Source organism: Leishmania martiniquensis, chromosome 5 (genome assembly GCF_017916325.1).
Source record: "Leishmania martiniquensis isolate LSCM1 chromosome 5, whole genome shotgun sequence".
Classification (NCBI taxonomy): domain Eukaryota; phylum Euglenozoa; class Kinetoplastea; order Trypanosomatida; family Trypanosomatidae; genus Leishmania; species Leishmania martiniquensis.
This window is the reverse complement of record NC_090140.1, coordinates 298,588-322,240: the sequence shown is the minus strand read 5'-3', so window position 1 is coordinate 322,240 and position 23,653 is coordinate 298,588. Positions and strand designations below refer to the sequence as shown.

The 23,653-nt window shown below is 63.7% G+C and overlaps 7 protein-coding genes across 7 annotated transcripts; all 7 read right to left on the bottom strand.

Moving 5' to 3' along the window:
* Positions 1-505: 505 nt before the first annotated feature.
* LSCM1_07763 (uncharacterized protein) lies at positions 506-973 on the bottom strand (the record flags this gene model as incomplete). Its single annotated transcript, XM_067325120.1, has 1 exon — positions 506-973. The coding sequence occupies one exon, from the start codon at positions 971-973 to the stop codon at positions 506-508; it is 468 nt and encodes a 155-aa protein (XP_067181325.1).
* A 1,152-nt stretch (positions 974-2,125) lies between these two features.
* On the bottom strand, positions 2,126-4,054 carry LSCM1_07762 (uncharacterized protein; the record flags this gene model as incomplete). The annotated part of the gene is made up of 1 exon (XM_067325119.1): positions 2,126-4,054. One exon carries the CDS (start codon positions 4,052-4,054, stop codon positions 2,126-2,128), a length of 1,929 nt encoding a protein of 642 aa, XP_067181324.1.
* A 1,378-nt stretch (positions 4,055-5,432) lies between these two features.
* On the bottom strand, positions 5,433-10,064 carry LSCM1_07761 (uncharacterized protein; the record flags this gene model as incomplete). The annotated part of the gene is made up of 1 exon (XM_067325118.1): positions 5,433-10,064. One exon carries the CDS (start codon positions 10,062-10,064, stop codon positions 5,433-5,435), a length of 4,632 nt encoding a protein of 1,543 aa, XP_067181323.1.
* Positions 10,065-12,675: 2,611 nt separating this feature from the next.
* LSCM1_07760 (uncharacterized protein) lies at positions 12,676-13,596 on the bottom strand (the record flags this gene model as incomplete). The annotated part of the gene is made up of 1 exon (XM_067325117.1): positions 12,676-13,596. The coding sequence occupies one exon, from the start codon at positions 13,594-13,596 to the stop codon at positions 12,676-12,678; it is 921 nt and encodes a 306-aa protein (XP_067181322.1).
* A 1,033-nt stretch (positions 13,597-14,629) lies between these two features.
* LSCM1_07759 (uncharacterized protein) lies at positions 14,630-17,440 on the bottom strand (the record flags this gene model as incomplete). Its single annotated transcript, XM_067325116.1, has 1 exon — positions 14,630-17,440. The coding sequence occupies one exon, from the start codon at positions 17,438-17,440 to the stop codon at positions 14,630-14,632; it is 2,811 nt and encodes a 936-aa protein (XP_067181321.1).
* Positions 17,441-18,561: 1,121 nt separating this feature from the next.
* On the bottom strand, positions 18,562-19,056 carry LSCM1_07758 (uncharacterized protein; the record flags this gene model as incomplete). The annotated part of the gene is made up of 1 exon (XM_067325115.1): positions 18,562-19,056. The coding sequence occupies one exon, from the start codon at positions 19,054-19,056 to the stop codon at positions 18,562-18,564; it is 495 nt and encodes a 164-aa protein (XP_067181320.1).
* Positions 19,057-21,641: 2,585 nt separating this feature from the next.
* LSCM1_07756 (uncharacterized protein) lies at positions 21,642-22,802 on the bottom strand (the record flags this gene model as incomplete). Its single annotated transcript, XM_067325114.1, has 1 exon — positions 21,642-22,802. The coding sequence occupies one exon, from the start codon at positions 22,800-22,802 to the stop codon at positions 21,642-21,644; it is 1,161 nt and encodes a 386-aa protein (XP_067181319.1).
* Positions 22,803-23,653: the final 851 nt, after the last annotated feature.

The following is a 23,653-nucleotide window of genomic DNA, read 5'->3' as shown; positions in this document are numbered from 1 at the left end:
GTACTCTGAGCCGCAGCGGCTGCTGCCGTACCTCTTGTTACGCGTACGCATGGCGCTCATCCAGGATGGAGGCGGTCGGCAAACCAAGCAGCAACGCGATGGGGAGAGTGGGAGATGGGGAGAGCCATGCATGGGGAGGGAAGGGTTGGCCGAGATGCACTCATCACCGTAGAGACACGCACGCGGGAAACGCACGGGCCCGGAGACGGAGGCACGGGGGAAAGGGCAGAGACGGACGGCTCACGCGAGAAGATCAGCAGACATGAGCAAGCGACCCTATCGTGTTCCCTCTTGCCCCAACACACACACACATACACACACATTCGGCCACTTAGGATTTCTGTTCTCACCGTCGACAGCGGCTAAGCGTCGCTGTGCGGCCGAGCAGGCGGCTGGCCGGTGCACACCGGCACATCCGCCCCCATCCAACTGTTCCCTTTCCTTCAGCTTTGACAACGCGTCACACACACACACACACAGACAGACAGGACACAGACGCGCGCGCTCAAACCTCAGAGCGCGAGGGCTGGTGCGGAGGCACTGTGTCCCACGACTCGGGGTAGCGCGGGCGCAGGCGAGCGCCATACTCGTCCTCGTACGTTCGCCCTCTTCCTGCGGCTGGTGGCAGGTGGGGCCCTACGCGCCCGACAAACTGTAGCTGCTCACGCAGTTCCTGTAGGCGCTCCGGCGAAACTACGCGACGCGGCCCGCGCAGCTGGCGGTCCACGCCGTAGCGACTGCTCTGTGGCGTATCTGGCTCCCGCGTGGCGCTTTGGCTCACGTACGGAGGCACAAACGCGGCCGGCTGCGCGTAGTTTTTGATGCGGTAGTACGGCTCGCGCAGGATGGCTTCATTCATCTCGACGGTATCGCGCTTCAGCCACTGCTGCTTGCGTGCCCACACGGGCAGCGGGTGCAGAAGCTCACGCCACGCCGTGCGGTAGCGCCGCGCGACCGCGGAGCATCGAAGCATGGCGCGTCGGAGAAGCGGAGGTTATCCGTCACAGTGAGGGAGGGGTGGGTGGGCGCAATTCGCCATCAGAAGGCGGCAGCGATGACAGTGCAGCTTCCGCTTGACCCACAGCAGCGCAGAGCGTTTAGTATATATGTATATATATATATATTAGGCACCACGGCAGTGGGCGACTTGAGCTCCGGCGACGATGACTACCACCTGGCGGTAATACGAGGAGGTGATGGGGGAGCGGGGACGCAGCGGTTAGAGTGTCCGTCATGCATCCACATCGTGGAAGAGGGAGGCAGCGGTTAGACAAGGGAGGGTGTGTGTGTGTGTGGGGTGTATGTATGGCGAGGAAGGAGTAAAGGCAGGTGACGTGCGCACGACGGAAGGGGGAGGCAGCGGTCAGAGAACGACACACGCGTGCATATACGCGATGGCGCAGTGCGAAGGATGTGCGCGTGTGTGTGTGTCGTGACAATAAGCGCTCCTGTGCCGCAGCCCCGCGAAACAGTGCCAACACCTCACCGCACGCACATCCCTCAGGCCCCGCAGCAGAGGATGAGAGGGGCTCTGGAAGATCTAACGCGAAAGGCGCCCGCGGAGGAAGAAGAAGAGAGAGACATCTACTGCAATCACACACACACACACACAGACACACGCACACACACAGACGAGCAGTGGAGGAGAGAGGGGACCCCGCCAAGACAGGACATCTCAGTGACGAGTCCAAAAGGGCGGCAGGGGTACACACCACCCATCCACACTGCCACCATAAGCAACAGCACCGAGAAAGAGAACAGAGACAGTGCGTACGCACACAAAAAAATACAGGCGTGTATATGCGTATGAGGGAGAGAGGGGGGGAAGCGTAAAGATGTGCCCCCCTCCCCCTCCCCCTCCACACACAGAGGAAGAGCTGCGCATAGCATCAGCTAACCCTTCGTCTCCGACAAACTTAGGCGCGCACGCACCTACAAGCGTGCTGAGTGCAGCGCGCGTGTGTGTGTGTGTGTTGAGAGGGAGAGAGAGAGGGGGGTAGGGGGCCTCCTCCTCACTCCTAGTTCCTTCCGTGACCTCAACTCTTCGTTACCGTTTGCCCTCTTTTCCTTCCACACACTCTGCTGATGCGCAGTGCTCTTCCCCTCCTCCTCCCCCCTCCGCTTGTCATCGGCGGATGGGGCGAATGCCCTTCGGCTTCGCAATAGTCGTCGCGCACTTTGGGATGTGCCGGGCTGCCACCTCCTGTGCGAACTTACGCCCACAATGCGGGCACGGGACGCGATCGTCGTACTCCTCCGGCATCGGGGCAGGCGGTGGTGCCATGGGACCGGAGCCGAAGCCCCCGCCGCCAGCCCCGCCTTGCTGCTGCTGCTGCTGGCGAACTGCACGCATGGCTGCCTGGAACTGTTCGTGCTGAACCTTCCACTTGGGGAGCTTGCCCTTGACTGCCGTTGATGCTGCGTCGCTGCTACTGCCACCGCGTGGACCGCCACCGCCACCGCGTGGGCCGCCAACGCCTCCGGAACGTGCTGCCGTCCGCTGAACCTCTTTGATCCCCTCGACACCATCGAGACGCTGCTCACGCATGTTGAAGACCTTTCGCGGCTTGCCTGCCTGCTTGCGGCAAAGCACCTCATGCCGCGTAACCACTGATAAGCGGAACCGTCGGCCGCATGTGCGGCATTCCTGCATCGGCTCCTGCGCCGCTGCCGCCGCCTCTGCAGCGATGATATCGTTGCCGCTCGCGCTCGTTGGGGGCTCCACACCTGGTGGGTAAGCGTTGGCCCAGTCGTTCATGCCACCGCCACCGCTGCTACCCCCGACGGGCAGGTCATCCAGGTTCACCGGTGCGCCTGACGAGGGTGGCGGTGCCGTGGCACGGCCCGCAGGAGGGCGCCGCCCAGCAGCGCCCGCACCACCCGCCTTGGAGGCTCGAGACACAGCGGAGGAGGGCTGTGGCGGCACGTATACGTTGCTGCCTGCCTTTGTGTCATCGTTGCCGTACCCGCCGCTTCCTTGTCCCGCGACGGTGTTGGCCGAGGCGCCAGAGGCTCCGCCAGCGCCACTGCCAGATGACGGCAGCGCCGTAGAGCCCTTTGCAGGCGACCGCGCCACGTTCGTCCGCCCCGTCCGTGGCTTCTTGAGCGCTGCCGCGCCACTGCTCACTGTTGGCGTCGACAAGGGCGCGCGACGGTTACGATCGTCGTCGTGGTCGTCTTCGTGGCGCACCTCGACGTCCGAATTCCAAGCCGGACGACTACGGCCGCCACCGCCACCGCCGCGCAGCGGCAGCGGCGTGACAAGCGTTCGCTGCTCCCCTTCTGCTCCGTCGCCGTCTCCGTAGAAGTCATTCTTGACGCTTCCCTCGTACTGCAGCTGACGTGCGGGCAGCCCACGCGACTGCGGCAAGGGCTGCCCCCCTGCTGTGAGGCTGTGTGCGGGTGGTGACGAGGTCAATGGGTGGCGACTCTGAGAAGGGGAGCCGGCGACCGCCACCCCCGCGGCGCCGCTCTGCTGCTGCAGCCGTTGCTGTTCCCTCTTGAAGTACGCGATGCTGGTCCGCAGCGACTCCAGGGAGATGCTCGCCCCAAACTCACTGCCGCCCGCCACCCGTCCAGAGGAGTTGCACGAGTTGCTCGACAGTGCCAGCAGGCTGCTCACAGACACAGCGTTCGCGTGCGCCGACGGGGAGGAGACGCGGATAATTTGGTTCGACAGCATTGCCCACAGCTGACGTGCCTGGTCGGGGGTGATGATGCCGGCCTGCGTGGCCTGCTTGAAATCCTGCTCCTTGACGTACAGCACAGGGCCGCCACCGCACTTCAAAGTGGCGACGCCACAGTCGGCGCTACCCTGAGCGGAGGTGGGGTGGCGGGAGCGCGGTACGCAGGGCGGCGGCGGCGGGGGTGGGCGCGAAGCCAGCGCCGCCGTTTCTGTGCTGCCGCCGCTGCTCTGTGATGGGAGTGGTTGATGGTGCTGCTGGAGGCGGTCCTCACGCAGCTGCCGCGCCCGCTCCATCTGCGCCTGCCGCTTCGCCGCGTAATCTTGAACGAAGTCCGTCGCCGGCGTCCGCGAGTTCGCACCAGCGGGCATGAGACACGAGTGTTTACGCGCGGGCGCGCTTGCACGACGGATATGAAACGGAAACGTAAGGGAAGGGTGAGGGGAGCTCGCGCCGTTTGACCGTGATGAGTCAGCGCGTATGACGACCGGCGCGAGGGAGGGTGAGGGGACGTAAAAAAAAGGGTGGGAGGGGTAAAAGGGGGGGGTGGCGGGGTATGGGCTCTGTCAGGAATGCAGGACGGCTTCTGCTGACCGAGGAGCTGGAGCGCCCTTCCTCTCAATGGTGTTCTATGCTCGATCACGCTCGCGTTAATTTCTTTTCCGCGCAGCGATGACGATGTGTATTCTCACGTGTGTGTGTATATATGTGTGTGTGCGTGTGTGATAGGAAGAGAGAGGAGGATGGCGAGTGCCGTGTGCAGGCGTCGAGGTGCACGGCTGTGCCGGTCACGCCTGTGCGCGTTGGGTAGATGGATAAATCACCAGCGGTGGCCATCACGCCACAGTGCCGGGTGAGGCCAGACAACGCGCTTGAGCATCCGCGCTTGAGCCGTGACACTTTTGCTCTTCCTCTCCTTCCCTGAGATGCACACCCGAGAAGCGGATGGGCGAGCAGCGCAATGCGGCAGGCGCACACTTTCCCTTTTCTTTTTCTTTTTGCATGCCTAAAGGCACAGGGGTGCGCATAGAGCTCACACACCCGCACGCAGACATGCGGAGAAGGGGGAGAGAGGGGAGGGAGAGGGAAAGTGCGACCTCTCAGATGGACACATGACAGAAGCTGCAGGAGAGAGGGCGGGGAGCGTCGTTCCGCCTCCTCCTCCCCCTCCCCCCTCCCCCCCGCGCCCACAAAATCACAAAGACATATACACACATATACACGTGCGCCCACTCCCATCCCCTCCTCTCTCTCCCAAACTTACACACCCACACACCTTTACGAAGTAGCTGAGAGGCGCTGAGGGGGATGCATGTGGCCGTGAAGGGGAGGCCGACTAGAGTTGGGTGAAGGGAGGAGGGGGGTCGTAAGAGGAATCTGCAAAAGGAGCTACAGAACGTCGTCCACGGCCATCAACGAATATGCATCGATCATTTCACGCAGGACAGGTCGGGTGGCAGGCACATGGAGCGCCCGAGGGTCCGCAGCAGCACACACGCGCGTTTACATGGCCCGTAGCTGCGCACACTTGCGTGAGCCCGTGTGAAGAAATAAGGGTAGGCACAGTTCGTCGGGGGGGAGGGAGTGGAGGGGGGGAATGCAGCCATGAGAATCGGCTGGCGCCGCTTCGGTGTTCATAACACACAAACCGCAAGATCAAGACGGCGACTGCTGCGAACGATTTACGTGTAGTCGCCTCTCCCGCCTTCCGCACCCCCCTCCCCCGGCTCATCGCGTGTAGACTGCTTGCTAGCTTGGCGACTCCTGCGCCTCGTGCAACGCCTTGAAGCGACTCAGATCTACAGACCACGGGGTGAAGTTCTGCGTCGTGGGGCGACGCCGCTTCGTGCTCGAGTCACGGGCTGACCCAACCAACAGCGACGCCGATGCCCCGCCGTCGCCACGACTGTTCACGTCCAGGAGGGATACCGCCACGAAGTCGCTATCACCATCGCTTCTGCTGCTGGTGCACCGAAAAGAGGCTTGCCTCGGCATTCGTGGCAGGTGCGCCCCGCCGACGCTGCCGTTTGGGGGGAGACCGGCCATGTTTGGAGCGATGGTGGGTTGCCGAGGCCACTTTTCGTGTCCATTGATCATCGGCATTGAGACCGACACGCTCGCCGTCATGCCAACGCCGGGGGACGCCTTCTGGCTCATGGCTACACTCTGCATCGCTGGCAACGCCGCCGGGCTTCGAGGCGGTTGAGAAGGGCGGTTGCTGCTGCTCGAGTGCTCCCTTCCAATCAGGTCGTGCAGCGCCGTCATCGTCATTTGAGGTTGCTGCTGCTGTTGGTGATGCAATAGGTTGGGGGAGCACGCCACCGTGTTGTATTCACTGGTGAGGCGGCAGACTCCATTTTTCGCAGGGCGGTCGATGCTCGCGTCGGGGCTGCTGTTCATGTCTATGCCCTTGCTCAGTTTAAAGGACGGGAGCTTCATGCCGCACGCGCCGCCGGCCGCAGCGCCGTTCGCACTTCCATGCACCGCCACAGTGCCACTGGTGCTGCTCGACGTCTTCACGAGAGGCAGACGGTACATTGGCGACGCCGACGCCGCCGAACCGGCTGCTGCACGCTGTTGCTGCTGCTGGGGCGGCAGCAGCGGTGGCGCGGTCCAGTCTGAGTGAAGGTGGCCGTTGGACTCCGAGTCGACCGAGGAACTGGCTGACAGGTCTCGCGCCTTGGCCGCTCTCTTGCATAGCGCACGCACCGAGCCACTGCCGACGCCGCTGCCAGAGCCGCCGACACCGCCGTTGGCGCTGCTGTTTCGGGACGATGGTGCCAGTGAAGAGGAAGAGGATGAGACGGAGCGCGGGTAAAGCGCTGTCAGGTTGCCCGAGGCTGCCCTGCTGTCGGTGCCGAGGAGCAGGTCGTCCAAGCCAGCCACCAAGCTGCCTATCTCACTCCCATTGCCATGCCCGCTGCAGAGGTGGCGCCGGCTGCGCATTTCACGCTTTCGGTCGGAGCTGGTGTTGATGCCATGGTGCTTGTGATACTGATAGTGACTGCCGCTGCTGCCGCTAGGGTGGCGGCAGTCGTGACAGCCATCGTTTTCGGCCTTGCGAGGCGACGCTGATGGGGAAGCCCCCAACGCCACGGAGTCGGTGTCACTGTGGACGCGATGACGCGCGTGCGCCTGCATGCCTCCACCACCGCCGCTGCCAGATGCGCGACGCCGACGCTCGATACTGCTTGAGTTCGCCGCCACCGCCGCGGCGGCTGCCTTTGCCAGCCGCCCCCGCACCTTGCCGTAGAGGAAGCTGTCACTGCTAAAGCTGAAGGAGCTGTGGCGCGCGCCTGAAGAGTGCATTCGATTCCGCGGGCGCCGCTGACGACTGCCACTGCCCCCTGGGGCGTTGTCATCGCGGCCGCTGCGGTGGCGGGTTGCAGCGGTGGTGCGGTCGGGCCGGAGGATGAGGTCCTTACTGTCCGCCCGCAGCGGCCGCAATGCATTGCCGCTGCCCTGGACTGAGGCGAGGACACTCACTGATGCTTGCAGAGCGCCACCGCCACCGCCACCACCACCGCTGCTGCTGCTGCTGCCGCCGTTGCCGGGGTGATGTCGCCGACCGGCGTCGCTGTTGAAGCTCTTCGGTGTCGTCGAGAACGCCGCGGCGCCTTCGGCCTCGGCGAGGTCGGTGTTCCTGTCTTCGACGTCGCATCTTCGGAAGCGGCGCGCCTCAGTGTGTGCCGCCGGCGTCTGCGGTTTGGGTGGCTGTGGCAGCAGCGACGGCGCTACTGCTTCGGCTGCCGGTGACGCCCGAGATGGCCCCACTGGCCCTGTGGCACTCGGGTGAGAGACGGCACCGCTATCGCCACTGCTGCCTGAGCCAAAGACGCCGCTGCTGTTGCTGCGGGCTTCCGTGGCGGCGCGGATGTGACTCTGGGCCCCATGGCAGTGCGCAGTGGCCGACAGCGCTTCACGAATCGCGGCGGGGGCTTCGAATCGCTGGTGGCTGGTAGCCGCTTCGCCTGAGACGACGCTCGCAGGCGTCGTCAACGCGGATAAAGGCGAGTCTCGGGTACCTTGGCTGCCTTCCTCCGGCATCGCCGGGGCAGCTGGGTAGTTGGCGCCGGGGCTCGGCAACGGCGGCGTGGGCCGTGATAGTGTGTGGGCCAGCCGCTGTAACTGCGTGTGGAGGACGCCTGCGTCATTCTCAAAGGCCTCGCTGGCACCGCAGCGGTGGAGCCCAGGGTTGGGGTGGTGTCGAGCGGCTTTACGCGTACCTCTGCCGTCGTAGAGTGCCGGCATGCCCGCCGCGGCGGTTACCTCTGCTCTTCTGCCATCGGCGTAGTCGCCTATCCATGGCTGCCCAGGCGACGGCGTTTCCGAGCGGAGTGAGCTGGACTGCGAGCCGTCGAAGAAGCTCCCGAAGGAGGGCACCATGGCCCCGCCGCCGCCGCTAGCCATGCGCGCCGCCTCCCGCATGGAGGCGGTTGAGCTCCCGCTTTCGCTGTTCCGGTCGCTTTCATCGTCGTCGCTGCTGTCACAGCCGCTGCCGCCGAGGATGCCGTCTGTTCCATAGAGCATGCGATACGGCCCGCACTGCTGCGCCGAGGCGAAGAAGTCGTTGCAGCTTTCGTCGCACAGGTCGTGCCCGCCGCCACCGCTGCTGGTGCGCGTGAGCCGACGATGGCGATGCCTCGGCTCTGCCAGGCAGGCGAGCGTCGTTTCGGCGGCACTGTTGTTGTCAGCGTCTCGACTGCGGTGGGGGTGACACGCTGCAGGATTGGGATGGCGTGTGCTGCCGGTGCTGCTGCTGCTGCTGCCTGAGTGGTGCGACGAGGTACTCGTGCTCTGGCACGCCGGGGACTCGAGCGAGCGAGGCGGGTAGGCAGCACTGCTCACGCGGCGCTGACCTCCGTCATATTCGTCAGCGGTGCGCCTCTGCTGCGCCGGCGACGTTGGCGCGCGCACATGTGAGCCGTACTCCCCGGCAACGCCTGCGTCACGCTCCCTATTCGCCAGAGTCAGTGCGTTGCTGCCGACCGTGCCACCAGCGGTTCGAAGCCGCTCCGCTTCGGCGCGAGTGTCACACGAGTCCGGATGGGTCACCTTGCACGTGGACAGGTCGAGTCCGCTGAGCTCCACCTTGGGTATGCTGCGCAGCGATTCCTTCGTAATGGGCACCTCCCCTGTCGCCACAAGCGTCTCTTCACTGATCGAGATGGCCGCTGCCCCGGAGCCGCTCGCGTGCGGCAAATACTTCCACCCCAACGACCCCTCAGGGCGGAGACCCTTCCTGCGCGTGCTGCACTTCTTTTCCTCCTGTGAGCTGAGAAGAGCGCCGTCGCCGTCGTCGGAGGGGCTGCGCTTTGCGGCACCGACTTTGGTGGGCGCACCACTGCTGTTCTGCGAGACGGGTTGCAGGAGTCGCTTACGCCAACTCAGGGGCCTCGACGACGGCGACGGCGTGGCGCCACCTTTACTCCCACTCGCCAGAGAGGGCTTGCTGTCGTGACTACCGGTGCTGCAGTTGCGGCTGCTGGTGAGAGCGGGTGGAAGATCGCTACTGCCGTCCAAGCCGGAGCCGACTGTCGAGACGGCCTTCGACGCTGTCTTTTCTGCCCTGCCTGTGCTGCTCGACTGCGCGTGAGGTGGAGACGTCGCTAAGGTGGCGGCGACGGCGGCCGCCGTTGCAGACCATGCGGAGACCGGCGCCCCATCCACTTCGTACATCTCGTGCTGCAGGGAGTGCTCGAAGAGCCGATGCCGGGTGAGGCCGCGGCTGAGGGGACGGCCTGGACGGTGAGGCGAAATGGGCTCCATCGGTGTCATGCCGCAGCGATGGCGCGCTCTTCTTGCATTGTTCGCGTCCTCGCCAGCAGCGCTGCTTCCACTGGCGCTTTGGCTGCCGAGGTCCGACTCACTGCCAACGGTGCTGTCGCTGCGACTGAAAAATTCATTGGCGACAAGGAAGTCGACGCCGCTGTTGCGCTGGTGCAACCTGAGCCGGCCGCCGTCTCGGCCGCGCCGCCGCATCTGTCGAGCGTACATGGAGTACTGCGTTCGCTTCTGCGGCTGCTGTAACGGTGCTGCTGAGGCCGGCAAGGCGGTTGCCGAGCTCTCATCTCTCATCGACATGCCATGTGCCCTGTGTGGTGCATGCAAGCTTTCCTCCAGCGTCGCAAACACAGACTGTGGAGTGGAACAAGTCGACACCGTGACGGCAGACCACGACGAAGGGGTGATAAGAGCGTCGTCGGCGGCGGAGCGAATCTCGCCGCTCGGGAGCAGTGGCGGAGGCACTCGGCCGTCACCATGACTAGGAGGGAGGATGCTTGCGATGGGCTGCTCGTGCACCACGCGTCTGGTGCGTGCGTCGCTCCAGGCCTCAACGGTGCGGCCTCCGCCTGACGCCGTCGAGAGATCGTTACCCATGTGACGCAGCAGACGACCCTCAGCCCCTCTCCTCCTCCACCTCCACGCCTCTCCGACGCTGCAGGGACGCCTCTCTCACCCGGAAGGGCAAAGTGGAAGAGCGAGCGAGCAAGAGAGAGGGAACGAGAGGGCGCCGGCCCCGCACGCACGCTGTTGTTGTGTCTGTGTCTCTGTAGGTGTGTTCACGCCCTTCGCTGCTGTGTGGCCTATTCAAGGCGCCAACGTGCACACCGGAGAGGCGAGCACACGTGGATGGCGGCGAGGTGGGCAAAAAAAGAGAGAGACGTGTCTCACGCACACACCCGCACGCAGACACACGAGACGGGCGTTTGTGTGTGCGTGTGGGGAGGAGAGGAGAGGGGGGGGTGGCGGCGGTGCACGCGCGGCTTTGCCTTTCACTTCTCACTCCCCGACTGCAACACCAACTGACGCCGACGTGTGCGTGTGCGTATGTGTATGATGCCGGAGAGGGGGCAAGCACTCACTGTCGCTCTCATCCGACCCCCCCCTCCACACACACGTGTGGATACGCAGCGAGAAGAGAGTCGGCGAAGAAAAGAGAAGACACACACGCAACAGATTCTTTCAGAGGAGAGCGGCAGTCACAACGGACGGGAGGGAGGTGACGCGAGAGAGAGGAGAGGGGAGGGAGGGGAGGGGGTGGAGGAGAGACACGCAAAATGCGTTACTGTGGAAGTCTTTTTGTATGAGCGCGTATCGGTGCGGACACGGTGAGTGGGTGGGTGAGAGGCGAGAGACAGAGCGTAACCGCAGCAGCAGCAGCAGCAGAGCCGATCTGCCGCACAATGCGAAGACACGGCTGGTGGTGGTGTTGGGTGATGATGATTGAGGCAACAGAGCGGGGCAGAGGTGTGGAAGAAAGGGGAGGAGACGCGGACAGGCGTAAGGAAACACACAGACACATGTCAGCTCGACTGGCTGAATAAAAAAAATGTTTGTGAGTGACACCGCTGAGGAGTGAACACCGACAGAGAGGACGTGCGCGCGCTCTCGACGGCAGCGACTCTGTTACGGTCTCTCCCCCCTCTCTTTCACGCGCCCACCCACCTACGCACGCACTCAGTGACACGATGCGAGTGCTGAGGGCCACGCAGGGTGGTGGTAGTGGGAAGGGTGGGAGGAGGAGAGGAGTGGAGGGAGGGGGGGACAGAGAAAAAGTGCGTGTGTGCGTGTGCTGGCGTGACGGATGATGATCGTGATGGCGAAGTGCGTGCGCCGCGTGCACAAGAAGGGCGATGCGGAGTATGCCAATGTGCCGATATGATTGCGTGCGTGCGTGTGTGTGTGAGTGGGCGCGACGGCAGTGACGCAGCGTGAACACGTGACACACGTGCACGTGGAAAAGGGTAAGCGCCCAACGCACAAAGCCGTTACTCCGAGAGAGAGAGGGAGGGAGGGAGACGCTCAGAAAACAGAAGGCGGAAGAGGAGGAGGCGTGTGTGTGTGTGTGTTGGGGTGGGGAGAGAGGGGGGGCGTGGCTCCTGTCTTTGAGGGGACGCTAACGCTCTCTCGTGCTCGATCCGCAGAGCAAAGCACACGCAGCCTCCCTCCCACCCCCTTCCCCATCCCCATCATCGGCATCACCCCTTTCACGCACCTCTGCAGGGGTGCGCCCGGGTGTGCGTGCGATGGACACATACATCACTGCTGCCGCCACGTACGGCGGGTACGGCTGCTCTGCCGTTTGTCTGCAACGTACACGTGCGCCTCCTTCGCGTGGGCTTCACTAAGCCTTTTTTTCGTGCCACAACGCCTTTTTACCCTTTATGGCCGCAGCGATTCGCGGCGAGGAGACCATTTCTTTCGCCTTCCCTGCCTCTCTCGTCCCCCTCGTCACCCCCATCCCCAACCACCAGCGCCCCAACCTACCCGCTCACGTGTACCGAAAGCAATGTAGAGGGGCTCTGGGAGAGGGCGTCTAAACAAAGCGCGGCGGTGGTGGAGACAGGCCGTGAGAGTCGAGAGAGGTGCGCCTACGTGAGACGCTCCATAAGTGGAGGTGGCGCCACCGTGCATGCAGTGCCGTAAGCGCGTAGAAATACACGTACACGAGCCCGTGAGCGCGGGCACACATCACCGCTGGACGCCCCCTCTTTCTGTGGAGCCTCGCTCGCATCCCTTCCCCCTTCCTCCCTCCCCCCAACACACTCAACCTGCTTGTTTCACAGAGCAGCGACTGAGGTCGGGGGGATGAGGGCGGAAGGAGTTGAATGCGCGTTGGTCTGTGAAGCGGCGAAGTTTGGGTGACGCTGATGGGAGGAGGCGCAGAGATGCGCTTGAGCAAAGGAAGCGAGTTCAACCCGACCGCTCAGGACGGCAGCGAGGGTGTCGCCGCTGGCATGGCGGCAGCTGTCACGTCCACCTGCCCACCTCGCTGCTTCTGCTACGGTTGCCCCGTTGCCTTCCCGTGCCTGAGCGCAGTCGAATGGTGCTCGGATGGGATGGGATGGGGGGGGCGACCCACACCCCACTTCGCTCCGCTTTCCGCTAACGCTTGCCACACTTGCTTGACTCTCTCTCTCCGCGCATCTGAGCCCCTCCCTCCCCTCTCCTACACACACGCCGTGACGGCTCTTGAAGAGCGCGCACGTTATGCAGCAAACTGTGGGTACTTCTCCGCCACCAGTGGCGCGATGCGCCGCTTCGTCTCGACAGGGATGTGCTCCGGCTTCGTCAGGATGGCGTATTGCAGGGCGTGGTGCGCCGGGTCCTCAAAGAGGTTCTCGGCGAGGGCCTTCAGAATCTCGGGCGGGTAGCGCTGCGCCTTCTCCGCGTTCGCCTCCATCACCTTTATCACTTGCGCCACGTCCACGTGTGGTGCGTCGCTCCATGCATCCATGTCGGTCACCATCGCCACCGTCGCGTATGCGATCTCCGCCTCACGCGCCAGCCGCGCCTCCGTTGCGGACGTCATGCCGATCAGATGCCCGCCGATCAGCTTGTTAAGCAGAGACTCAGCCTTGGTGCTGAACTGCGGGCCCTCCATCGTGACGAGGGTGCCACTGCTGTGGATCTTGAACTCACCCTTGCCCGTCGCCACGTCTGGAAAGCAGCGCAGCAGCGCCTGGTACGCGATCGTGTTGAAGGCGTGCGAGGTGGGATGAGCGAAGTCGACGTGCGCAACGATGCCGTCCTCAAAGAAGGTTGTCTTGCGCGCGTAGGTCTTGTCGATGAACTGGTCGCACAGCACGAGGTCACCGGGCTTGCAGCAGTCGTCCAGCGAGCCGACGGCGTTGATGGCGAGGATGTAGCGGACGCCCATCTGCTTGAGCGCGCAGATGTTGGCGCGGTAGTTGATTTCACTGGGGTTGTACTCGTGGTGCGGACCGTGACGCGGCAGGAAGACGCACGGCACGCCGCCCGCCTTGGCCACACACAGCTGCCCACTGGGAATGCCGTACGGTGTCGGCACATCGTAATACTTAGCATCCTGCAAGCAGCGAAGTTTGTAGACGCCAGAGCCGCCAATGACGGCAATGGCGATGGGCTCGCTGTGGGGGTTGCCGAACATGGGTGGGCCGGTGGACGGTAGCGAGCACAGGAGGTGGTCAGGCGGAAGGGGCGGCGGCGATGTGTGTGTGCGTGTGCGCGAAGGTTCGGTGGGTGGGTGGGTGGCTGCTGCAGCGATAGAGCGCTGTACAACTTCGGGTGTGACACCCAAAGGTGCGAGGCGGAAGCAGGAGGAGGGGGGAGGGGTGAAGGAGCGAAAGGGATGGGGCTAAGCGCACGTGGATGGCGTGCGGGCGCACTGGTTGTGGTGGTGTGGGCTGAGGGGGAGGAGTGAGGGAGGGCCGGGTAGCGGAGGATACGACCAGACGAGTACAGCATCAGCGCCCCCCCTTTCCCTCCCTTCCTCATCACCGACTCAGTGCCATCGGCTTTCTCGCGTGGGCGCCGTAATTCATCTGCCGAATAGTGCGTGTCGCCGCCCCTCGATGGAACGGCGCCGCGCAGCCAAACGCGCTCTGAAGATACGACGTGTGCGCGTGAGAGTGGGTCAGAGGGCCAGCGGCGAGCTCAGTGGCCCTTGATGGACACACACGACCGCCCTGCCCCCGCCACAGCGTGCACAGACGCAGTCGCCGTAGAGAAGACAGGAGACAGGAGAGGAGGAGGGGGGCTGAGGGCTGCTGCGCTCTTCGAGTTACTTTGACCGTTAAAGCTTTAGTGCATCACCGCTGCATTTTTTTTCGCTGATCCGATCTCTTAGCGACGCCATATCTTCCGCATCCCGTTCAACCCATGCTCGAGGACGCACCTCATCTGCTTGCGGTGACTCCGTGACGCGCACGCTGCCGCTGCTGTTCCTGCGGGCGACCGCAAGAACGACCCGCGGCCGCGCGATCTAGACGGTTGCCTGACAGCCGCCTGAAAGGTGGCGACGCCTCTGGGCGAAGGGGAGGATTGAGGAGGCAGGCGAGGAAGAGGGTGGCGGTGGAGGTGATAGACGCATCTCACCCCACTATCTCTGCTCTGCCCCACTCGCAGCGCCGCCTTTGGTGCACGCGGGCCAGAGGCACGCCCAGAAAATGAATAAAATGACCTTACCTGTGGCGCGCTTTGTAGTCGATGAACCCGCAGAGGTTCTCCAGCACCTCTGACCACTGCTCCGCCTCCGGTGTCTCGGTCGAGAGGTGATGCGTGCGCTTTACTATCTTATCCAGCTGCCGGCGCCGCTTCACGTAGCCGGCGAGCTGCGTCTTGAAGGTGCTCAGAGTGTCATGCACGCCGAGCGGCCAGTATACGGCGGTGTCGAGGCGCTCGTCGAGAAAGAGATCCATGACGGTGTTCGCCGCTTCGCAGCGGACCGTCGCGGCGGCGTCTGCCAGTGCCAGCTGCTGTAGCCACAACCGCCGCTCCGCAGGGCAGGCCGGAACCTGTGATGGCACATGCTGCGCGTACACGTCGAGAAGCTTCTTTCCGTTGGAGACTGCAGCTGGCCCGCCGTTGGCGACGACTGCCAAGGCAAAGCGCGCCGCCGTGGCCACCGCCTCTGCACTTTGCATCGACAAGCACAGAAGGCCTACGGTGCCGACGCACGACTGCTTCAGCAGCGCGCTTGCCGACGCCTCCCAGGAGACGCGGATGAGGAGATCCACATCCGCTGCTGTAGCCCGGACGTGATTGCAAGCTGTCACAGCAGTGCTGCCGCCGCTCGCACTGCTCTGCTTGCGCTGCATCGTCCACAGCATCTGCCCAAGCGACTCAAGCTGCATCCACAGAAGCTGCTGCGTGCTGGCGGAGTGCTGCACAATGCTCCCGTGCGCGCTGTTGTGCTCCCCCCCTGAAGCCTCCGCCGATGCGGCGCTCAGGTGCAGCTCATAGCGGCTCAAGACGGCCTGCATGAGTGCCCGCCACGTCAGCGCGGGATCTCCGAGGCTCGCGACAGGAAGCATTAGCAACAGCGTGCTTGCCACCTCCCACACGTTTACTTCCGTGGCCAGCAGCACCATTTGCACCGCAGTCACCTCCGCATTCGCGCTCGCCTCGGCACGCAAAGCGCGCTGCTGGGCCTCCCGGGTCATGACATCGCGTGCTTCCACCGAGTCGGTGGGGGGGCCCGCCATCGTGGCTGCGTTGCCGTCGGCACCGCTGTTCGGCGACATCCACAGCACATCCTTCAGCAGGAGGCCAAAGGCGTAGAAGAGGCCTCCCGATTGCAGCGGCGCGGCTAGTGGGTTCGCGGCGAACGCGGCTTCGTCGTCCTCGTAAAGGCGCGTGTCATTCTTCTCGCACACGGCGTTGACGACTACGTGCAGCAGGCGAACCGCGGCTTGCGTGCAGTGCAGTCGGTGGGTGGTGAGTGTCGTCCCCGCCACCCGTATGTCCTCGTCGGCGAACTCACACGTTCCCATGAGAAGCGGCAACAAGCCACGCCACACGTGCATTGGCAGCGACACCTTGTGCAGGGTATCGTTGAGCAAGGGCAGCACGCGTTGCAGGTTCGCTGCCACCGGCGCAGTGTGCACTAGCATGCCCTGGATCGAGAGGGTGGCGCGAAGAAGGTCGTACAAGACGCGCTCTCGCTCCATCGCCAAGACGGTGTGCTGCGATCCGAGGAAGCTGGGCAGGGCGGCGTCAGAGAAGCGCTCCTGCAGCTGCACCTCGACCGCCGGCTTCTCCGCCAGCCAGGCACGCAGGTCCGCGGCGTCAAGCGCCGTATTCAGGAAGGACATCTGCTCTGCTGTCATGGCGGCGCTGCTACCCACTGCGGATGGGGGCGACGATGCTGAGGCGGGGACTGCAGCGCCACTGAGACCGCTCGATCCGGTGAGCACCTGCGCCAGCGACGGGCTTTCGGGACTGAGCAGGAGCAGGACGTCTGCTGTGCCGACCGCCAGCGAGGCGAGCAGGCAAATTTCACGCCGCTTGTAGGCACGCATGGCCACCACTGTCTCGCTGCCCATGGGCGCCAGCGCCTCATCGGCGTAGTATTGGGCGGAGGGATGCAGGAGCGACTCCCACGCTGTCGTGGTCGCTACGCGCAGTATGTCGAGCAGTAGAAGGAGCCCCGCACTGCTGGCGAAGGCCTCTGCGCACGCCTCACTTGCCTCCACACACACGCTTGCGAGCGCCAGCACCTCCTCCAGGTGGCGCAGGAGGGTGAAGTACAAGCTACGCGTGCTCCCAGCCTGGCGACGGCGACGCGCGGTCGTCGCGGCAGCGGGTGCAGCCTCGCCGTCGCCGGCGGTCTCGCCGCCACCAGCTTCCTCTTCGCTACCTTCATGGTAGACATTCATCCAGTCCTCTGGCGTCATGCACCGGCGAGCCTGCTGCACACGTTGCCAGTCCGCCTGCACGAGACATGCCAGTCCTTCTGCGAAGTTCTTCCCCGATGCCGCGTCCACACCGGCGCTCGTAAGCGCATCGATCACGCGGTCCTGCTCACTGTTTACAACTAAACTACGCAGCGCCTCCGCCGCGGCAGTTTGCATGAACAGGATTCCCTTATGCGGCTGCGGCTCCTCTCTCGTGGTCGTGGCGGCCGACGACATCGATGAGACCACTCCTGGCGCCGCGTCTGGGTGCGTGGTGCCCGCTGGCAACTCGTAGGGAGGCAAGAAGAGGAGCAGCTGCGCGAGGCGCTGCGGTACGGCTTCACCCAAGAAGGCGCTGTTGTATCTTGGCTGCAGGGCGAAGTGTGCGACATCGCTGCACGCATCCTCCAGTACCGCGTACTCGTTCGACTCCCGCAGCTGTCGCACGCAGGGCGATATGAACCCGTGGTTCGAGGCTGCTGCTTTCAGGGCAACGTTATCGGCGGCACCCTCTGGCACCTCAGCGATATCGCCGGTGCGCTTGGAGCAGCACTTGCTGGACGCCTTGTGGCGTCGTCGCACGTTCGCCTTGCCCATCCTTGTCTACCTTCCGTTCTCCACCCAGTTGAGCTGAGGCGCGCACACGGAGAAGGGACGCCGTGCGTAGCCGCGTGTGCTGACGGCGATTGCCCTTGCTGTTTTTCTTGTGAGGGAAGTGAAGAGCCCGCGTGCGCCTCTGTGCGTGTTGCCGAATGCGCTGCGGCGCACACGACGTGATGACGGCAGATGAGAAGGCAAACAGAGCGAAAGAGAGAGAGGACGCAGGTACAGCATGGTGAAAGGTTGAGCGAGGAGGTGTACACGCATTCTGGCGCGCACGAACGCAGGGAAGAGCGGCAAGCACGCTGCTGCTGTTCAGCCTCTTCGTCTTCCTGCTACTGTTTGCCCTTCCCGAAATAGGACGGGCACGACACACGCCCGTGCGCAGAGAAGCGCAGCGGCTTTAGATGACGCGCTGAACACCCACCCACAACAACAACAAAAAAGGCAACAGTGTTGCAGATAGACGAAGGTGTGAGAGACCATGGGAGGCGCGGACGCGGACGCGGAGGAGGTGTGGGGGATGGGGGGGGACGTGCCAAAGACGCCGTGCGATTTGCGCAAGTCAAGGGCGGACGAGAAAAAAAGGGAGAGGGGGGGGGAGGAATTGAAGCAATGCCATAGGCCGCATCGAAGAAGCACCACACTAACGCGCCGAAGCACACGCACCGGCACCTCGCCAGAGAGCGAGAGCGAGAGAGAGAAAGAAAGAGAGAGTGCTCAGCACGCACATGTACGCCGGGGAACTGCAGAGTACGTGATGGGGAGGCCTGAATCGATCGGTGCGACTACGCTTCCTTCCGTGTGCGCGGACGTCCCACCCACTCTTGCTACGAATATGCCAGTATCTGTCCTTGGCAGTGCCTGCTGGGCAATCCTGCCTGGGGGTGGGTGGCGGTGGTGATGGACAGATGTGCACAGAAGGTTGAGAGCGTGGGGGGGGGGAAGGAGGGAGAACGACAACTACTTCGCAGACAGTTAGTCCTTTCACACGTAAAGACGCGTGTGTGGCGCCGCATCCAGCTGCATGCCCTCCTCTCCGCCTCCTCTATGCCATCCCGGTCTTGCTCTCTCCCCCTTCGCCCCTGCGTGTCTCCGTGTGTGTGCGTACGTAGGAGTCACAGACGCAGACCCCTGAAGAGAGCGCCTTTCACTATATCGTGCGCGAAAGGTATGTAGGAAAGGATGTACCACGTCAGCGCCAGAAGCTGCACGATGCTGGCGAGGATGGTGAGGAGGGCGCTGTGGAGGAGCACGGCGCAGAGAATGGTGACCACCATTGTGATGATGTACACCGTCGACGCGATCCAGCGACCCTCGCTGAACATGCTTCTGAGCTGCCGGGCAGGCCCCGCGAGGAATAAGGTGCTGCCAAGGCACATGAGACTGCCGAGGGTGAAGAAAATGCCGAAGAAGACGTAATCAGCACTGAACACGGTCACCCAGCTTAGGATCAAGAGGACAGCGCCAAGGGCGGCGCAGACGAGGCAGCCCTGCACACGCTGCTTGAACGTCAGCGATGGGCAGAGGCTCTCGTGGCTATCTGTCCCTGCCGCCTCATCCAGCGCGCCGCCGCTGGTCGTGACGTTGATGATAGAGGATACCTTATCCATGTCCGGCTCGTTCGCGCTGTGGCCCTGCCGTTAGCTCGCGGGCGATGGAGAAAGTGCCCCAGAAGAGAGGAAGAGGGAAAGAGGTAGGCTTGGCGTGTTGAGCGCGACATGTGCACGTGGCCGTGCCCATCCATTGGCAGCACACCGACGACAGCGACAACGATGACGGCACCCCGTGCGAAGGATGTCTCTGATGCTGTGCGCGGCGGCGCCGACTTTTTTTTGCTCCCATGCTCAGTTTTAGCGCGTGAGCGGCAGGTGGAGGGGAGCGCCGCTCAGGAGGTCAATGAAAGGAGTGTGAGCGCGCGCGCGCGTGTGTGCATGGGCGGCGCGACATGGCGAACATGGAGCAGCGCACCGTGACCATCGCTGAAGAGGAAAGGATGTGTGTATGTGTGTGTGTGTCGGGGCGGGGGAAGAGAAGAGAGGGGTGGGGGTGCGACCCACGCATCCCCCCTCACAAGCACGCTTTTCTTTCTTCTGCTCCTCTCCTCCCGAACACACACACACAAACACCTCGTGTGTCCCCTCTCTTTCACCACGCGTTAGTTCTCGTGCTGCTCGGCCACCATTGCGCATATGACGCGTTACACGAGAGGAAAAAAACCGCAGGGCACTTATGAGCGGTGATGGGACACAAATACACACGCGACACACTTTCACAAGGGCAGGCGCCTACTACGACCCCCGCACGGTATACTTCATGAAGTAGTCCGAGTACGTGACATGCGCGAAGGAATCATCACGGTGGTCGTAGAGGTAGCGGCGCGTTTCGAAGAAGAGGCTGGGCTCCAGCGGCACCTCAAGGATGGCGACTTGTCCCGTTTTCAGGTCTTTTTTGCGCTTTCCACTCGCCGTTTTGGGGGCGCAGTACTGCTCGAGGATTCTGTCGCATCGCTCCTTGTACGCCCGGCACGGTGTCCGATGCACCGTTGCCCAGTGCATCTTCTGGCACTCGGCGGAGCAGTAGTAAACGGCCTTGCAGCTGCTGCAGCGGAGCAGCGGCGTGGCTGCGGAGGTGGGCGCCGTCGTTACTCGCTTCTGGCACTGGGCACAGACATCGCTGTAGACGCGAGCCACGCTTGGGATGAGGTGCAGCATCGATGTCGATGCATCGACGAACATGAGGTCGCGCGCCTGCTCAACGTTCGCTTCTGACCACTCGAATACAATATTATGGGTGTCAGTGGAGCTGCCACGTTCACACTTGGGAAGGGCACGGCGAATATCGAGCAGTGCAACCACGACGTCCTCATCCACCTCCTCCGTCCCGGTCCCATTGCTGTCATGACTGCCGGCGCCACCGCGACCGTTGCGGCTGGCCTCTCGCATCGTCTTCAGCTTCTCCTTGAGGGCTGAGCGCGAGGAGGAGGAGGAGGAGGCAGCCACAGAAGAGCCGCTCTCGCCCTGCTGCCGCACCTTCGCCCTCGTTGCAACATCCACCCTCTCCCCGCCGTCGACATCGTCGTCCACGGCACCGCCACCGGCCTCGATGATGCTGTTGATGGCCGGAAGAAACCAGGGCAGCTGTGCCAGGTACTCGAGGTTCTCCTTCGCGTAGTTGTTTAGCTTCGCCTCAAGCTGCCCCAGCGCCGATGTAGGCGCCCCGCTGTGCGTGCTCTCCATCCGGCACAGCTCGCCGAGCAGCGACACCGTCTCCCACCTGCACTCCTGACAAACGGCATTGTTGCGCTGCGCCAGCATGAAGGCGACACTCTTGAGCAGCCGCTCGCGGCGCAGCTTGTTGGACACCGCTGCCGCCTGCGACGGCGTCGACGCGGCTGCCGCCCTTGGATCTTCGTAGAGGAAAAGCTTCACGGATGGGTGGAAGGCTACGGTGCTGAGGGCGACCAGGTGATAGGCCTTGGCGTCGTACGCCACATCCGTGGCGGTGAGATGGGCGAAGATTTGGTCTAACGTCACCGGGTCCGGCCGCGGCGGCGGCGGCAGCTGTGCGGCAGCGTGTGGTGGCATCAGGGGGAGGGGGAGGGAAGGGCGCTGCGGCTATGTGAGGCGGGACGCCGGGTGGGATGAATGGCGAGGAGCACTGCGTGGGGTGCGCGTGTGGGGTCGACCGTCGTTCATACGCAGAGAACGCGCCCATTGGGGAAGAGGGGACAGCGGAGGAGGAGGAGGTGGTGGTGGTGGCGGTGGCGATAAGCGGGAAGAACTCTGAGAGAGGGGCAGAGAGAGGCCCCAAAGGACTTCACCCGTCTTCCGCGTAGGCACGGCCGCACGCGCGCAGATACCGTATAGCCAACAGCGCGGACGGCTTCCGCAGCACTTGTTCACCAACGATGGGAGGAGCACGGAGGAAAAGGGAGGCGGTGTGTGTGTGTGTGTGACGGTGGGAAGCGGTCGGTGAGCGACGACGCACGCTTGCGCGAGAAGGAAATGGGGGAGGGGGAGATGGGCCAAGTCGATGAGAGTGGCGCTACACTGCCGACACAGGCACCTACACGCCACTCGTGCCCGGTCTGGCACGGATGCGCCACTTCTCTGTCTGCCATCATCATCCGCCACGTCCCCCCCCTCTCCCCCGCGCGCCCCCTCACCAGGCGCTTCTTCTCTTGTGGGAGCTCCTTTCAGGCCGCCACGTAGTCACGCAACTGCTGCAGCCAAAGCTCGTACTCCGCCTGCTCAACCCATATAGAGTACTGCCCAACGAATTCGCCGAGCTGGTCGTCCACGCCCCGCTCGGCCAGCCAGCCATGAATGCCGTCGAGGACCTCTTCCTCGGCCTCGTCCAGGTTTGGCCCCGGGTAGCCGCCGAACGGGTTCGTGTACCGTGGCCGTGGCGCACCAGGCGATGACGAGGGCTGCGAGGTGGGCGGGGGAGGGCCGTGGTACACCACTCCATCGACGACCAGCTCTCCGTCAACGACGTCGCAGCGAGCCTCGATGCTGTTGTGGTAGAAGGAGTGCGGCTCGAGTGAGTCATCTTCAGGAGCGGACTGACTGTCGTCGTCGGCGGCGGCACCCTGCTCGCCTCGGCGGCTGCCTGTCGTCCCTGTCCAGCCCTCCTCGTTACCTTCTTCGGGGTGAATGCGTTGGACAAAAAAAGAGAAGGGGAAGTGCTCGCCGCGCACGTCGCACTCGGGATCGAGCGAGGCATCACGGGAAGTGAGCTGGATGCGCAAGAAGTGTCGCTCCATGGGCCGCGGAGCCGGCTTCAACTCGCGCTGCTGTACCTGCTGCTTCTCTCGACCCTCTTCCGCAGGGCTGCCTCTGGCCTCACTGCGTCGCGCCTCGGCGTCTCTGCTCCACGGGCTTGACGATGACGAGGATGGAGGCGGCATCCACAGCCGACGACCATAGATGAAGCTGGTGCCCTCCGTGTGGTGCATCGTCCACCCCAGCGGCACCGGCGGAGGGCCGTCCTCTTTGTCCAGTCGCACCTTTTCGTCGAAGATTTCTTTTTCAATGCACTTAAGGAGCGATTCCTCCGGCAGCTCCACCGCACTTGGCGGCAGTGCGCTGCGGAGCGTTGGGGCGTGGTGAAGATGCGCGGCTGTGGCCTCCCTATCGCCGCCGCTCCCCGGCACATTCTCGCCAGCGGCGCCATAGTGGCTGCCCGCCAGCGGCGGAGTCGTGGTGGCGTACGCCCGCACCATGTGCGCGAGTCCGCTGCTGCTCCTGAGGGCCGCGGCCCCGCCACGCTTTGAGTGAAGGGTGCGGAGGAAAGCGGCAGCGGATCGCCGAGAGGCGGTGGCGCCGGCACAGGACAAGAGCGTACAACGCAGCATTAGACACTGGCCTGAAAGAACGATCTGCGGTACACACACAGAGAGAGAGAGACGGGCGCAGGAGCTGCTGAAGAAGAAAGCGATGCGTTTCTGTGCAACGCACTCTTCGCGTGTCCGTGTGTGCGTGTCGCGGATGCTCTTACGACAGGAGAGATGAGCAAGAGAGACGAAGATGCAGAGGGAGGGTGCTCCAGGCGCGTAGGCTGAAGAGGAGCGGGGCAAGCTTTGCATGAGCAGTGCCCGTGGCGCTGGAGGCGCGCGAGCATGCACGCAGGTGCTGATGCGCCAGGGAAAGGGAGAGGGCGGTGATGACGGCGCCTCAATCAACCAGATCACTGGCCGGACATCAGCGGCGCCGCTTTTCCTGCGCGCCCATGCCGGCATGCGCGAGTACCGTTACGGCGGCCCGGCACGGTGCAGCCGCGACAGCCTCTCTACCGCTGCATCGCGCACACGTTGATGACTCGTCTCTTTCGATCTTTCGAACATTTTTGATGCTTCATGCCTTCACCTACACACATGCACAGAGGGGAGGGGGAGGAGGAGCCCCACCGCGCCAAGAGACCGGAGGCACGTCGTAAAAACGCCCTTTCTCCCCCTCTCCTCCCCCCGGACACGCTTCTGATGATCGCACATTGGGGAAGGAATGTGGGGAGGAGGGGGCAGCGGCGGTGGTGGCGGGTGTGTGTGTGGGGAGAGAGACGAAACGAGGGGTGGGTGGGGGTGGGGCGGCACATAAGGCACACACCCATACTCAGAGAGGGGGGATGACTACAGTAGCGAGGAGGAGAGGTGCGCGCTCCTGCAACGACACCGACGCCTCTCCCTCCCCCGACACACACACACACACA